Consider the following 17,919-nt stretch of genomic DNA (forward strand, 5'->3'; position numbering starts at 1 on the left):
TTAATAAATACTGGTTTTGTCATGTAATCACCTGATGCATTACTACAAAACAGTAGAATAATTCTATCTTTGGAAACTTTGAATCCAGGAGCTGATCTTTCATTTTTTGAAATATAGGTGCATTTTTGCACTTTTTTCCAATATAACCCAGATTTATCCGCATTGAACACCTGGTCTGCACTATAAATGTTTATAAACTTCGAGAGTTTTTTGTTTGATAAGATTTCCATCCATAGGAATTTTCTTTTGAGGTGCAATCTTCTATCGAAATCATTAGAGATTTCTCCATTTTTCCATTAGAATATTGCGTACACGAGCAATGTGCTTTGCAATTATTGTTGACCCCAGCAATAAACACTTTCTCGGATTTTATGTTCATTTTGTTTGATTGTTCGAATTGTTGATTCATTTAAATTCAAAGTCCCTGCAAAAACTCTTGGTTTTTCTCCATTTTTCAACAGATCCAAGATATTGAATATCTTTCTTCGAGAGAAATTAATTTTGTTTTCAATGTTGGTTTTTCCCTTTCATTGCAGCTTGTGGCCATTACTATAAAAATAATTTTTTATACAAAAAAGCAAGCATTACATATTGTATGTAACTCACCAGAAAATAACGTGCTCAGCTTGAGATGAACACACTTGTGATTTTTAATGCACTTTCCTGGCAGAAACGAGGACAATTTTCAAAATAAACATTTTATAAAAAAAAAAAAAAAAAAAAAATCAGCTAACGCCTTTTTATTCCCGTATATACGGGAGTAGGCGAGGCCATTTAGCCCTATCTAACTTTTGGAGACTGAGTGGGCAGTTCAATCTCCACTGGTACCAATCAGAGACAGATGGCCCAAGGCTATCACTAATTAAGCGGTACGCAGTGAAGAGAGACGGCTCAAATGTGCCGCCATCTCGTGGTCTCTAACCCTAACACAATATATTTAATGTCTGAAATAATGTGGGTTCTACGGTCGATTTTCTTGAGTTTACAGGACGAAAAACCCGAGTTTCCGGGAGGAAAAACCTGCTTGCCCGTGCCAGAGATCGACTAACTCGGGAACCGGTCGAAAAAAGGCTTAGAAAAATTTCCTCTAGTCGCCGACTAGACTCGAAACCAAGACTTCCTTCGTGCGGCCTAGCGCGATGGTGTGCAAACGCCACATCCACTGAGCTACACAGGCTCCTAAACATTTTATACGGTAAACAATTGAGATACATGTGTGCTAAAGGGTATTTCCCGTAATATAAATTCGCTACTTATAATTACATGCAGGATACAGGCAGACACAAATTTAACGAAGATAAAATTTGATTTTTAAGTCACGCGGTGAAAAACGTGAAAAGATAAAGGGGTACTACAATTTGTAGACCGTGTTTTTATCGGAACCGTGTTGTATAAGTACCGCGTTCAACAAGGGTTACTACAATTTTGGACCGCGTTGTATAAGTACCATGTTATACGAGGGTTACCTGTAATTAGAAATTTATGTACATTTAATCATACAAATACAACATTTATTTTTTAAATGATATTCTATCTTTTTCAATTTAGCTACTTGAATACAAATTCTACCCTACAGTTCTTTTTTTATGAACTGGTCAATAACATCATCATAAAAAGTTGGTTGTAACTTAATTTTTTCAAGCAACACACACACTGTAAAGGCTGGCTGAAGCTCACTGACTAGAGCTACTTTGACTGTGTATGACAGTGTTTAAGCATCAGGGTGAGATGACGTGGAGGGAGCGGAAATGGCTATGCACGTGCATGAAATCACAGTGCTGAAGCGAGGACCTGGATGCTCCCACAACCGAGAAAGCCAAGGTAGCTTGACTAGTGTCGGCCGTTGATACATAATGCAAAGCTCAATTATTGCCGCACAAGCTTAAAATGTCTTCTGTCTACAAAAATAAAAGCCTAAATGGAATGCTTATAAATGCATGCATTTATTAACAAATAAATATTACTTCTTTCTCAATTAATGAACTTGCATAGCAAGCATGGAGAATTCACCACTGCTCACCACCTACATTTACCAAATCCATTTTTTCAATATTTATTTTTTGGGGTGGGGGGAGGATGTTTTGCTGGATACTTTTTATGTTGTGATTATTCTTTTCTTATTTTACTTGAGGACATTCATAAAAGTTGTGCAGTAAGGAGTGTGCTCTGACTAAATGGTTGATTTCTTTAAAAGTCAAGGTGTTTAATTAATCACAGATGCCATCAAGGTTGGATTAGATGTCCTTGAAACCAATGGCCATGAAATTTTTTATATATATATATTGTATCATTTTATGTATTGAAATTGTTTTCATTTGTAATTTTCAGGAGAATTAAAGCAATACCAGCCATATGAAGAATTTGCCGACATTCGAAAATATCATGTTACTGCTAGGACCTATTTTTATTTAAGTGAAGCTCAATGTGAACGTAATATGGAAACTTTTCTAAAATGTATTGATGCTGTAGCTGGTAAGTGTTATTTCATTAATTGTCTTTAGTTGGTAGTACAAAAGAGCCTTTATTAAAGGCTCTTAAGTTAAAAAAGGCTCTTATTTCTAATAGAGTGTTTGCAAATCGATGATGGACATTCGGTTTGGACTTAAGAAATTACTAGAATGCATTTCATTGCTTGGTAGTCTGTAGTGCATAAGCTCACTAAAGAAATACTTAAGCATTTATGATAATTATGGAGCATTTTAATAAATCACTATTTTTATTTTTGCAATTCTTATTATCATAACATAGTTTCTTGTTATTGTTTTTCTTACAAACACAACACAGTGAGTTATATGACATCTGTCATATAACTCACCTTGGTTTTAGAGGAAAAGTCAGTTTGGAATAATTTGAAATGCTTGGGATATTTGGATGAGGTGGATATGATGTTCAGAAAAAAATAACCAGTAAAACTGCATTATAATGATCAATTTTCTTACTTTCCTGACATTAGAATAGATATTAGATATCAGATAACTGGTAAAACTTCAAATGAGACATTGGCACAATTGATTTTTGAACTTTTCTGATTAGATGATAGTTAAAAGTGCAAATATCAGATATTAGAGCAGCTGGTTTTATTACAAGACAATAACTCCCAAAAATATAATGACCATTGATCAAATTGAGGAAAACAGCACAGATTTAGACATGTCACATGGAATATTATACATACCACATTCAATCATTTTTGTGATTTTTTTCCATATGGTTAAATGAAAAGTAATACTGTTTGATTATCTCCAAAGACTATTACATTTTTTTTTTCCTCATCAATTTATTCCAGCTGTCTGGCATGCATTTGTATTGTGAATTTATTCATTTTACTCTCTCTCTCTCTCAGCTATAATGCATTTGATAAGGTATGTTGTCATCTTGTAGAAAAGCATTCATTATTATTGTTGCCATTTGGCCTAAAGGGCAAGGATATACTTATTAATATATCCCTTCACAAAACTGTTATGTTTGGTGAATAATATTTGTCTCATTACATATTATTTGCATAATGAATATTAACAAGTATATTCTGTCATGAAATTTCAAACAGCCTGTTAACACCACAAGCAAAAGATTTGAAACGTGTAATTTTAGACAACGAGTTATTTTATTTATTTTTTATTTTTATTTTTTTTCATCAGAGAGATAAAATAATTATTTGCTTTTGAAGAAGACAAAATGCTTGCTATTTTCTTATTTTCTTCTGCTAATAGGAACAACAAAATCAACAGGTTTTGCTGCTGTGAAAATGACTGCCTTAGGACGTCCACAACTGTTGGTATGTCATGTTCCTCTTTATAACTTATTCATGCACATATATGCTTGTTTTGTTTTGTTTTCATTAACAGTTATCTGAAATCTTAAAAATCCTTTCTTTCATTTTCCCAAATTACTATATATCTAACTAGAGGAAAATTTTATTTGGTTGGATGCGTGTGTGTGTGTGTGTGTATGTGTTTGTGTGGCTCTGCCTGTGAAAGGCTCTATAGCACAATAGTATTTTTTTTGGTGTGCTAACAGATAATCTAGGAATCCTGCTAGAAAAGACTGAATGTGGTTTAATTTAAAGTCATTTATTAAGCAGTGATGGGATTCACTAGATGTTGAAACTCATATACCACCACTAGTAGGTCTTCTGCATACAACTATTCTTAAGCCCACATATTTGGGTATGTATATGGTGACATACCATGCTGCACAGACATATTAGACACTTTGCTAAACCATGTCAGTAGCCAACATCTTGAAATCCAATTCTTATAGGAAAATTTCCACTTGCAACCTATAATCATATAGAGATGTACACATATGTATATTCATGAATAATTCCCTTTCATCTTTCACAACAGTATGGCATTATGAAAACACACTCCAGAGCCAGAAATTTCTGTTTGAAACAACTTTCATGGCTGCTATACTCAACTACATTTACTACATCTTCTAAGCAAATAGTAAGTCCCAACAAAATAAACACTTGTTGAGATAAATAAATACTTAATCCTTACAAAACACAGATTACAGATGATTACTAGTCTCTATATTTAGGACACTTCTTAAAAAAATAAAAAAAGGAGGATTTTACATAAATACACTACAGCAAGCTTTCAAGCCCTACACCGAGCTAACAACTGTTTTCTGCTTTTCCCAAAGATCAATTTAATCTCTCTGAGATTGTTTGTAGAAGTTTTGCTCCTGTAATTTTGTTTACGATCGATAGACTGGAAGAACTGCTAGTATGGTACAAGGATAAACAATAAATACATCTTCCACTGTCATTGTGGACTGTCAAGCTAGTAGACTAATTATCTGCCTTAGATACTTCCCATAGGATTAGATGGAGGATGAGAGAAACTACTTTTTTGTTTTTTGTTGTGATATTTCTACATCACAACAAATTTGGCAAGAAAGACTTCTTGATATATGCATCTACAATCAAAACCCACTCAAAATGCTAATAAATATAGATGCATGGAGCTTCACAAGATAGTATTAAACTAGTGTTAATTTTATCCCTTAGTGATACGTATTCATTCTGTGAAACATAGCATGTATAACCAGTATGCATTAAATGGCTTGCCCTCTTCCATGTGGAGGAAGAGTTGAATTAAATATATGCATATAAATTCTCTCTCTCTCACACAAACACATACTTCTCCATTCTTTATTGTCAATCTGGTATATTGTATTTCTAGGGTGAATTGGGTTAGTAGGCATAATTACCACAGAAGTTGCAAGAGTTTGACTTTATGATTACATTATTGTATTAGCCAGAGCTCTAGTGATTCATTAGGACATCATAATCACATAGAGCAAAAATAGAGTGATCACAAAAGTCTGAGGACAGGACAAATGATGGGAGCTTACTTAATAGACTTTTGTACCAGACTTGGTCAGGAGCTTGAAATAATAAGAGAAATACAATTTTTAATGTGTGACATAAGTAAGCATATCCTTTGATTGGCAGCAGCATAAGCTATGGGGACAATTGATTATTAGTTGAGCACCTTCAAGGTAGCATACCATTTTGATGGTTCTCCCCATTAGAGAAAATTGAGAGAAATTGGACAGTGGTTTGGTGGTAAAGATTTCTCATACTCAGAAATGGTAGAGGTTGTACTTAGGCTGATTTCCAGGCTGTGAAATAGTGTGTGTAAACATGCTACCAAGAATAGAAGTTAACTTTGGAAGATTAACCCTCAGAACAATTGAAGAAATGCAGTTCAGGACCAGGAGACTTTTGCTGTCAAATTTGGACAAGATGCTTCTGATCTTCATTAAGGTATTTTCTTGATCATAAATTAGTAAAATAATAATATTTGGTTTCCAGATCAAGTGTTGATCAATTTTATTAAACTGAACCAACTAGTTTCGCCACACTTTAACCGTTGGCATCTTCAGGGCACTTATAAATTTAAACAATCTCACAATTATGCGTAACTGCAAAACTGACAAAAATTAACTGTAAAAAACTGACTAGAATACTTACAAATAGAATAGTATCGAACATGAGTGGAACACATATCGCATGTACAAGGTTAGCTAGCTGTTGCTAAGGAACTTTCTGTAGTTTGTATTAAAGTTCATTTCTTCCATTTTTAAAGTTCTGATTAGGGTTTTCCATATTTCTGGGAGTATTAGGCCTTGATTTCTGTTAAGGTTGACAGTAGAACGGGCAACTGTGGCTGCTTTGAAAATTCTTGAATAGTAATCTTCCTCTATGTAAGGAGAATAGCTTTTGTCCCACTCAATGACATGGTTAGTTGTAGAGAAATGAGATTGAGACGATAGGCCAGTAATATCCTGTCTGTTGTTTTTGACATAACCAATGTGTTCCTTTTGCCTGATTTCGAGGCTTCTCGAAGTCTGTCCGATGTAACTAGAGCCAAACGACCATGGAATATTATAAACTCCAGCATATTTATAGAAAGGATGGTTGTCTTTTGGAGATCTTAGTAGTTTATGAATAGATTCTATTGGTTTAAATGTTACTCTTATTTTGTGTTGTTTGAGGAGGCTGGCGAGCTTGTTGGAGATGCCACTTACAAACGGAATTGCAATCGTTTTTATATATTGAATATCTTTTTGTTCTCTTTGTGGTGGTTCAGAGAAAAGGAATTTATTGACTAGTCTTCTTGGATAGCCGTTCAAATACAGATTGTTGGAAATAAATTTTAACTCATCTTGAAGGGTCTCGTTGTCCGTTGTGATGCGAATCGCTCTTTTCTTTAACATGTGTACAATGCAGCGACCTGTATTAGTCGGATTTTTGTACACTGATAGATTTATACTGCCATCAATTTGTTTTTTGATTAAGATGTTAAAAACAGTAATTGGTTTTCTCTTTCAAGTTCCAGAGTGAATTTAATAGAACGAGTTGATCTTTTTGAGATAATCATATAGGGCATCTTTGTTATTGTTCCATACGATGAAGATATCGTCCCCATATCTAATAAAATCCACAGTTTAATAAAATTGATCAACACTTGATCTGGAAACCAAATATTATTATTTTATGCTTTTGATCTGTTTCTAGTGAAAGGTCAAAGGGATAAATTGAGTGTTTGGAATGGTTGGGAGCCTATTTCCCAAGATCATCAATGCAGGAATTTGAAGAGAAATAAGAAGACAGGAGGTTGGCTTTTTCTGACCATTTGTCCCTGTTCAATGAATTCATAGTGGACTATCCCCTTATGATCAAAGAAACACACCAGCACGGGCTTCAACTGTGAACCTGACATGCATGCTTTTTTCAGACATGGTGAAATGTCAAGTGGTGTAACATAGATAGGAACAATGTTGAACATAAGTTACCAATGACTTTGGCAAGAGATCAGTAGGCATGACAGCCTTTTGGAAAGAATGAAAGTTTCCCGTTTAGCTATTTCAAAATCAGTTTTAGATGTGTTGATAGCTGTTCCAGGTTTTGGTGAGCATTAAAGGATGATGGAGATTTGGATGAAAGCCAGTTATGATATGCTCTGTTGTTCACTTGTACAGCCTTGGCATACTTTTGAATAACCAAGGTTTATATAAGTGAGAGAAATTTAGAGTTTTTTTTTTTAATTATATAAGATTTTAATTATGTGGTGATTTGGTTGGATTCACGTGAGTAATCATCTTTGTACATGTTTTAACTAATGCGTGCGTAAACCTCAAGCCGATAGAGCCATTTGCTAGTTGGCTATTACAAAAACAATAGAGATCTGTATGTAAACTTTGTGTAAAAATGTCTGATCGAAATTTGGAGCATGTTAACATCAAATTTTGTGTGAAAATTGGCAAAACTGCTACTGAAATGTTGGGGCTGTTGAAAGTGGAATATGATATGGATGCTCTGAAAAGTCAAGTGTCTTTGAATGGCATAAGAGATTCAAAAGTGGACAAGAAGATGTGAACAACATCCCCAGAAGTGGGCAGCCAAAAACAAAAATGATGGATGCAAATATGAACAGAGTGTAAGATTTGGTACAATCTGACAGACAATTAAGTGTGCAATTAATGGCTGATGAATTGCAAATGAATCAAGAAACAGTCAGGGTCATTTTAACTGAAGAATTGGGTATGTGAAAGATTTCTGCAAAGTTTGTGCCTCGGGTCTTGACGGACGAACAGAAGCAGCGGCGGCTTCACTTGTGACTGATCTTTCTGCAAATAAGCATGTTTCCGAGAGTAATTATGAGTGATGTAACTTGGTGCTTCCAGTACAATCTTGAAACAAAATGTCAGAGCATGCAGCAGAAAAACCCAAGTTCACCATATCTGAAAAAAGCATGCATGTCACGTTCACAGATGAAGACCATGCTGGTGTGTGTTTCTTTGATCATAAGGAGATAGTCCACTATGAATTCATTGAACAGGGACAAATGGTCAACCAATAATGATATTTAGAGGTGCTGAAAAGATTATGAGATTCTGTTTGGAGGAAAAGACCTGAATTACGGCCTGACAAGTGGATCATCCGTCATGACAATGTGCCAAGCCATAGTTCACTCATTGTGAGAGAGAGAGAGAATATTGCATCTGGCCAAAAAATCGATTGCCGAATTAAGCCATTCTGCTTATTCATCCAACTTAGCTCCCTGTGATTTCTAGCTGTTTCCAAAATTAAAGACTGCACTAAAAGGAAAAAGATTTTCTGAATCACTGATATACAGCATAATGTGATAAAGGAACTCAAGAGTATTCTGGAAAAAAAGTTCCAGGCCTGTTTCCAAAAATGGGAACACTGTCTAAACCAGTGTATATAAACGTACATGGGGACTACTTCAAAAGCAACAGTAGCCACTAATGTCTTCTTCTTCTTCATGCATTATTAGATGTAGTATCTGTTGCAACCAAGACTTCATATTCTTTAATAGTATCTTTTAATATTTTTCTAGGTCTTCCTGTTCTTCTCTTATTCTTTGGTTTCCAACTATAGACTTGTTTTATTATTCTATCTTCACTTCTTCTTTCCACATGTTCAATCCATTTTATTTTTCGGGTTGCTACCCAATTGTTTATTGCTTGTATTTCACATTGTTTTCTTATATCTTTATTTTTTATTTTATCTAATCTAGTTTTATTTACTATTTTTCTTAATATATTCATTTCACCTGTGTTTAACATTTGTCTTGTTTTTCTAGTGTCTGGTCTTTTCTGCATTATATGTCATAATAAGCCTGATTACTGCTTTATGAATTCTGGTTTTTATCTCTACTCTAAGATGTTTAATTTTCCATATTGTTTCGTTCAAGCATCCTGATATTCTTGCAGCTTTTGCAACTTGTTCTCTGATTTCTTGTTCTAGATGTGACCTTCCTTCCCAGTTCAGTTGTATATCTAAATAGTTGTAATTTGTTATTTGTTCAATAATAGTACCTTCCAATTCCCCAGCGGCAGACCAGGCGACAGGTCGGTTGGGAGTAGTACTAACAAGAAGTCGCATCTAAGTAACACACGGACCTTGCATGGGAAGCAGGAATAATGTGAAGTAAAAGAAGAAGTACCTTCCAATTCTAATTTGCATCTTTGTGGTTCTTGTGATATTGTCATACGTTTTGTTTTAGTTTAGTTTTTGATGTCATCATATTATACAATTTTGCTGCTTTATTAAATGTATGCAGTAATATTTGTAGCTGAGTTTCATTTTCTGCAATTAATAATACATCATCTGCATAACATATAGTTCTTATTATTCTGTTGTTTATTTTCTGTCATGTATTTTGTATTTTATTAACTTTTTGTATTATTTCATTCATTATTATATTGAATATTGTTGGACTTAAAGAGTCTCCTTGTCTAATGCCATTACTAATTTGTATCTCTTTACTTATTTTTCCTTGTGTTTTTATTATACATCTATTATTATCATATATTTCTTTAATTATTTGTATTATGTTTTCTGCTACTTTTCTTCTCTGCAATATTTCTATTACATCTTCAATTAATATTCTGTTAAATGCTTTTTCCAGGTCTATAAAGCATATAAATAGTTTCTTATTGTATTCTATTGTTTTCTCTATCAATTGTCTGATTATGAATATTGCATCTGTACATGATCTATCTTCTCTGAAACCTTGTTGTTCATCTAATAGGTTAATTTCCTTTGTTATTTTATTATTTAGGATTCTTGTTAGTATTTTTAATGGGATATTTAATAAATTTATTCCTCTATAATTTTCTGGTTTTTTTTATCTCCTTTTTTAAATATTGGTATTGTTATACTTTTCTTCCATTCTACCGGAATCTTTTTTGTATTTATTATTTGGTTGTATAATATATTTAAACTTTGAATTATAATTTCTTTACCATTTTTTTAATAATTCATTATTGATATTATCTAGACCTGGTGATTTTCTATTTTTCAATTTTTTAATTGCATTTTCAATTTCTGTTATTTCAATTTTCATTTCTGTTGTATTTATTTCTTCTTCTTGATTTGTTTGTTTACCTAGTTCTACTTTTGTTTCAACTGTTTGGTTATAAAGGTTTTTAAAATAATTTTCTAATTTCTCTATTTCTACTTTTAATATTGGGATATATTCTGCTCCTTCCTTCTTTTGTGTATTAATAAATCTCCACATTTGTTTCTGTATACCATAGAAATCATGTTCAAGTTCTTTTGTATATGATTCACAAAACTGATTTTTGCTTTCTATTTTCTTTTAATTAACTTTATTTCTTATTTCTTTATATTCATTCTAATTATTGTTTTCAATTAAATTTTCATTTGTAGATATTTCTGATATTTTTCTTTTGTTAATATTTTTATTTCTTCATTAAACCATGGAGTCCATCCTCTTGATTTTGTTATTCTTTTTTTTACCCCTAATTCTTTGTTGCTATTTCAGTTAAATTTGGTGATTTTAAAAATGTTTTAAATTTCTTTTAAAAATCTTCCAGTTATCTTCTACATGTTGTTCGCTGCTTAATGGGTTATCTTGAAACTTTTGTTTTAATCTATTGCAGTATAATGTTTTTATACTTTCTTTTAATAATTCCACTTTAAATTTTATTTTCGCATCGTGTTGGTTTTCTTTAGATTTTATTTTCACCCATTTCTTGTAAAGTCTTAGTTTACATATTAACAGATTATGATCACTTCCAATTTCTTCTAATGCTAACACTCTAACATCTCCTATTTCTGATGGATGTATTACTTTGTTACATATAATATAATCTATTATTGATTCCTGTCCTCTTGTGTTTCCAAAAGTTATTTTATGCTGTTTTTTATGCTGATAAAATGTATTCGTTATTTTTAACTTATTATTTGCACAGAATTGTATTAATGTTTCTCCATTATTGTTTATTGTTTCTTCATTAAATCTTTGCATGATTCCATTTATTGATATATTTCCTATTCTTGCATTTAAGTCTACCATTATAATTAATTTTTCATTTGCTTTTATTTCTTGTATTATTTTTTATAAAGACTTATAAAAAACAGATGTTTTTTTTATAAGTCTTTATAAAAAACATCTGTTTTTTTCTTTTCTTCCTTCTTCTGGGGCATATACTGTAATTATATTTATTTTACCTCTATTTGTTTTTATCCTAACTGTTAATATTCTTTTGTTTACATATTTATATTCTTCTATATTTTCATTTAACTCCTTATGTATTACTATTCCTACTCCAGCTCTATTTTGTTTTTTTACTCCACTGTATATAAATATAGTCTGTATGTTCATTGGTTTCCATTTCCTTTTTTTTTCCTTTTTTTTTTTGTTTATGTTATGCTGCATATTTTAATGTTTCTTTTGGCTATTTCTTGTATAAGTTCTTCCTCTTTTCCATTAATCATTCTTGCATTCCATCTTGCTAGTTTTATTATTCCGTATCATTTTCTTTTCCTTTTCTGATCGATATCCAATTTTTCCATCCATTCTGTATCATTTTCTTTTCCTTTTCTGATTGATATGCAATTTTTCCATCCGATTCATGTTTGTCTTGGTTTCTCAAGCAATATTGTTTTATGTCCAATGATGGGGTGCTAGCCCAATCATCAGGCAGCCTCCCAAGTTAGCTGGGAATATTGATGTGGCCCTGCTGGAAGATCAAGCTTCCGACATACTTCACCTACATCTCCTGTTCACCTCTTCACCATGATGGGGTGTGGGTGGGATTTAGAGAGGGCCACTTATGTATAGTTCAGAATGTAGGTCTTTTGCAGGTGCTTTCTGGGAATTAAATTGTCACACCTTGTATATGTATATTCGCACGGAAGAGATACAAGAACCTATAGTATATCAGTGCCATGTACAAGGGTACAGGTAAGAATTGAGAAAGAAATTGAGATTTTTCTTGAAGACCTGGAGGTTGAAGTTATTGGGAAACTCATTATGAGGAAGGCTGTTTCAGAGGATAGAGGTAGATGGAATAAATGAGGAAAAGGAGAAGCAGATTTGATATATTTGTACTGAAAAGGGATGTTGGGCAGCTGCTGCTGCTCTTGTTTTAACAGGTCCAACTGAAAGTGGAGGAAAGATGTTTGCCAGTTCACTGGAGCAGTGACCATGGAAGTACCTGTAGAAGACACACAAAGCTTAAATATTGCATCTGTGAGAGGTTGAAATGAGTTCATGAGGAAAAGTTCATCAGTCATGAGCTGGATTGTTCTCCTTTGGGCAGCATTTTAAGCTGGATGGGCATAAAATAGTTTCTTCAGTGGAAAAGAATGCTTAGGATTTTAAGAGACCGATGAGCTATTGATGTGATACGATGTGTTGTGTTTATGCCAGGAGAGGTTGGAGGTAAATGTCAAAGTAGAGAGAAAGAGAGATCTGATCCTTTTTTTTTTTTTTTTTGGTGATTTGCATATTAATGCAAATGGACAGAAAAAATAACCAGTGAAGATGTCTTAAAATCCATTGGCAAAGCCAAAGATCTCATACAAATAATCAAGAAATGAAAAACATCATATCTTGACCACATCATGAGAAATGACAAATATCAGCTTCTACAAACCATTTTGTAGGAAGAATTAATTGCAAAGGAGCTAGAGGAAGAAAAAGAATATCTTGGTTTGACAATATCAAGACGTGGACAGGAAAGAGTAGCATAGAACTGTTCAGATCAACACAAGAACATAGTTTGTTCGCCAAGATGGTCGCTCACCTTCGATAGAAGATGGCTCCATAAGAAGAAGAAGCGTATTAATGAGGCAAGGGAAGTTTAGATGAGATCCCATTTTTAAAAGAAAAGGCAGGACTGCATTTTGGTGACATTGAAGGTGAACAGGTTATCCTTGTTCCCATGAAGGATGATATAGAGATCAGTGTAAATTTAAGGTACTGATTGCAGATGCTCTTGATGTTAAGAATGTATGAGAACTACATGGTTTTCAAAGAAGTAGGATGAATGGAGTGTGCTATTGTCTGCAAAGCTATATATACAGGAGAAAAAAGGGTAGGTGATAGAATGTAGACCTGAAGCACTCCTTCATTGGTGACAAAGCTGAGAAAGGGTGCCGCCCACCATGACCAGAGAGAAAGCCTATCTGATTACAGTGAGTGTGTAGACTGAAGGAAGGCAGTTTGCAAAGCAGACCTCGATGCAATTGGAAGCTCTGAAATTCATGAGCAACAGAAGTAGGATGAATGGAGTGTGCTATTGTCTGCAAAGCTATATATATAGGAGAAAAAAGGCAGGTGATAGAATGTAGACCTGAGGCTCTCCTTCATTGGTGACAAAGCTGAGAAAGGGTGCCACCCACCATTACCATAGAGAAAGCCTATCCGATTACAGTGAGTGTATAGACTGAAGGAAGGCAGTTTGCAAAGCAGACCTCGATGCAATTGGAAGCTCTGAAATTCATGGGCAATAATGAAAAATGGAATGAGGAATAAATGTTTCCACTAGTAAGAATTACTTTAGTGATATGTTTAGTTGGAAGGCTATAAACAACAGTCCAATCAAGGGAATGAAGAAAAGAAGTTATGAAGATCATCTCATTTGGCACTCTTTCCTGACAACATGTGGATAACAGTGGCTGTGTTATGTGTGTGTGTGTTCCATGCTGAATTACCCAGAGAACAAATAACGTTCATATTACTTAAGATTTCTAGTGAGGAAAAGATCTAGAGCATTTAGTGAGGTTGGTTGATAAGAAGTGTCTTGACATCTCTGCCTGCTTGATCTATGCAGTTGGAAGAGGGCAGCCAGTTGGTGTTGTGAACATTTGTGAATTCCAAGGAAAATAACTTACTGTTAAGAAAGTTGGAGTGAAGGAAATCAAAGGACTCAGAATGGTTGATGGCATTAGGAGAGTGATAGAGACAGCAAATGAATTTGATAGAGTGGAGCAGCAAGCTTTTTAGCCAAAGGAGATCGACAGCATATTTTAATTGCATATTTATCATCATTTTGGCATTTTTCTTCCAGATGTTGGCTTAGTGGACTACCTAGCAATCTTATTCTTCCTGAGTGAAGGTAAGATGTAGCCATACTTATATGCACCATAGAGTTGAAGTGCCTTTGAACTTGTTATTTGTATGTTCTGAATTAAGATCATTTTATCAATGTATTACAAGTCATTTTTGTCGGACTCAGGAAGTTCGTTCTATTTCTTTGTTTGTCAGCCCAAAGCAGTGGCACCTGACAGTTTCTCAGGAATCACATTTTTGGCAAGCTTGCTGATGTTATCATTTAAGAGAAACAGATGACTGTTGTCTGCTTCTGAGTAGAAAATGAATAGTCATTCACTGTGGACACAACAGGATTACAAAGCTTACAAAGGATTACATTGTTTTTGGCAGTCAATGCATTATTGTCAAGGTACTAATCATGAATCATTTCGAGCTTGCTTTGTTTTAGTTCAATTCTTTGGGAGAGTCTCATCAAGAGTGATAAGGGACTGTTCCAGATTGTGATTTTTGAGGTTTACGAACTGCTTAACTGAAAGAAGACATTGAGAACCAAAGTTTGCCATAAGTTTTGCTTGCAGTCATTGATCTTGGCACTGTTTGCTAGTTTCCACAACAGAAATTACAAGCTATTTTTGTTTCCATGATGTCCTGCTTGCAACTGAATTTTATTGTTTCAACTAATTTTTCTGGACTAGCAAAACCTGAATCGCTCTCTCGCTGCTAGGTTTTGTGTGGAATTTTTTTCTACACTAGCAAAAACTGAATCGCTCTCTTGCTGCTAGATTTTATGTGGAATTTTTCAACCTCTTAGGACCTATTGTTATAATTTCATATAGTGTAGAAATTTGAAGAATCACTTTTAGGTAATGATAAAAAGAGAGCACAAATTCAAGCTAACATATTCCAAAGTGCTACCACCTGGTTTTTCCATTAGCTGTTTTCATTATTATTCCATCATTTATGTAATCTTTCTTAAGATTGTCCATGTAGCTGATATTTTTCTAATGCCAATGTAATTCTCTCTTACCAGATTGCATTTATTTACGATTTTAATCCCCATTTTGTGTTGTCCATCCTTTAAAGGCATCCTATAAAAAATGATTGTCATTGAAATGGGTTATAATTAATAATGATGTTATGAAGTATGATATGATCTTTGTATTAAGATTTCTTATATACAGTATCAGATTGCTCAAAAATTGGCCTCATCAATTTTATTCAATGGTTATTGTACTATGTATATGCTGTTGCAAAAATTATATGGTCATCCTCCATTTTTCTTGAATACTGCAATCCAGTGACAAACCACTAGGAACAACAAGGTAGCATACTCAAAGACTAGAGTTTCTGTTGTATTATGTGCAGTACTAGAATGGAATGATTTAGAGTTAACCAACCAACCTTTCTCAACCCATTACCCATACACAGTATTAATATACTGCAGGTTGATTAACCAACTTCTCATGTATCGGCTCAACATGTGTATATAAAAAGCAACTTCCAGTGTGATTTTAATGTCAGCTACCTTATACGCTATTCATTTAAAGATGGAAATTTATCAGTGAAAATCAACCTGATAAACAATCGAGTAGACCACACAAACTGATGGAAAAGAATAGAGGAGTGCTGAAAGCATTGCATGTTCCTCTTATCATGCATTGGTGTAATCTTCATCAAGTTCAGAGCGAGCATCATTTTTAGAGGAATCATATAACCTTAATTTCTGTGGAAGAAATGCAGAGAACAAGTCTAGACAATGTGCGGGTTCAGTTTGAATGGCAGAGCTTGCCATGATAGGAAATCTTTGGTATACCAAAATCATAATATGCACAATTCAGATAACATGAACATCTATAGGTATGGAGCTGCCAAGAGAATATTTATCAGAGCATATCATCCCATCTGTTGAATGAGGTGGCAATGGTGTTATGATGGAATCTCTTGATTTGGACTCTATCCCATGTCTTAGTGCTTGGTGAAAAGAAAAATGAACACTGAATGTTATTGGAATGTTATCTTCTGGACAATTCTGTGTTGCTTACACTATGGTGATTGTATCAGAGAATGGTAATGCATGTATTATGCCATAAGGACTAGGCTGCCTGCAAAGACTGCAAAACTTAAATTTGCCAGTGCAGAGCTTAATCTAAACCCAGTGGAGTACCTAAGGAGGAATTAGAATGTTGGTCAAGGGTAAGATAAACTTGTGTGTTTATCAGTATACAGTAGCAAGGCTAAAGTGGTATCTGTAATTGTGGTTCAAGGTGGGTCAGTGTATTGAGGTGTGTGAAACACTCAGGTGTCTGTAAGTTTGCAAAATAATGTACATGGTACCGTTCATTATAATTTTGGACAGTAGTTACCACTGTATCAGTGTACTTTTACTTTGAGCTTACTAAATTTGGTGTTTTATCCTAGCTTCAACTATCAGAAGTGATAGCTCAGACTCGAAAGTTCTTTAAGGATGTTACTGGAGCAGATCGCAATATGGCTTTAGTGAATGTTACTCCTGCTACTTTGGAACACAAGCTGGAAGATCATAATATAAATATTCATTCAGAAGATGTACAACAATGGCTAGAGCATATGGATTATGATAAGAAAGGGTATGTATGTCAATAAAATAAAACATTAAAATATGAGTTACTATGAGTGGTGTAACTGTTTTTCAGCCCCCCCCCCCCAATAGCAACTTTCAGTGGACCCACCCTTTGTGGTTTTTAGTGTGTCCCTGAGTTCTTTCATTTAGCTTATTGATTCCCTCTTGTTTCTATCATCCTTATTCATAATTGTGGGTGGGGGGGATATAATACATCTGAGAAAATTGTTTTATTGGTACTTAAGCCACTTAATTAGGACCCTTGTATATCACTGGTAATAGAATTAATCATGCTGGAAAGAAATGGGCAATGCCTGATTGGCAATGAAAGTAAGTTACCTTCATGGCTGATAAGGCAAGTCTATTATAGGTGGTTTATTTTATCTACATAATTTTCTGCCTCTTATTCCTATATTCATGTGTTACTTTGTCTATCTGACAGGATAAAAATTTGAGAGGAAAACCTTGTTAACACGTTCGCTGCCATGCTACTCAGGCATAGTTTGTTCCCGCACGCCAAGTGTTTTTGCGTCTTCATGGTCACTACAAGTAATCTCGTAGCTTATTAAACAGAATTTGTTTCATACACCAACTACGAGTAATCTCGTAGCCGACTTATCAGACAGAATTTTTTTTAATAGGCCAACTACGAGTAATCTCGTATCACTTCCACCTATATATTACATGTGCTGACGATGGTGTCTATTGCGTCTAGTTTAGTTTTAGTTTCTAGTCTCTAAGAACCTTCAATTTCGCCATGGCTAGTAAAAGAAAAGTTACTGATATAGAAGTAGAAGCTTATGCTAATATGAGGGAAGATGAATTTCTTGAAATATTTGGTTCCGATTCCGAAGATGATCCTACAGATAACTCTAGTGGTACTCAGATGATGAAGAAGCTTTTGAAGATGAAGTTAGCATCCAGCCAAATACATCAATATCTACTTATTTGGAAAATTCAGAACAAGAGCCC

At 34.0% G+C, this 17,919-nt stretch overlaps 1 protein-coding gene across 1 annotated transcript in view; it reads left to right on the plus strand.

Moving 5' to 3' along the window:
- LOC150101725 (proline dehydrogenase 1, mitochondrial-like) overlaps positions 1-17,919 on the plus strand; it is a 234,074-nt gene that overhangs the window by 121,276 nt on the left and 94,879 nt on the right. The window contains exons 4-6 of the mRNA XM_090399897.1: positions 2,329-2,472; positions 3,711-3,775; positions 16,767-16,954. Coding sequence (XP_090256023.1) covers positions 2,329-2,472; positions 3,711-3,775; positions 16,767-16,954 — 397 coding nt within the window. The remainder of the gene's footprint in view (positions 1-2,328; positions 2,473-3,710; positions 3,776-16,766; positions 16,955-17,919) is intronic.

Source organism: Typopeltis vanoorti, chromosome 11 (assembly GCF_054136105.1).
Source record: "Typopeltis vanoorti isolate ZY-2024b chromosome 11, IOZ_Tvanoo_1.0, whole genome shotgun sequence".
Classification (NCBI taxonomy): domain Eukaryota; kingdom Metazoa; phylum Arthropoda; class Arachnida; order Uropygi; family Thelyphonidae; genus Typopeltis; species Typopeltis vanoorti.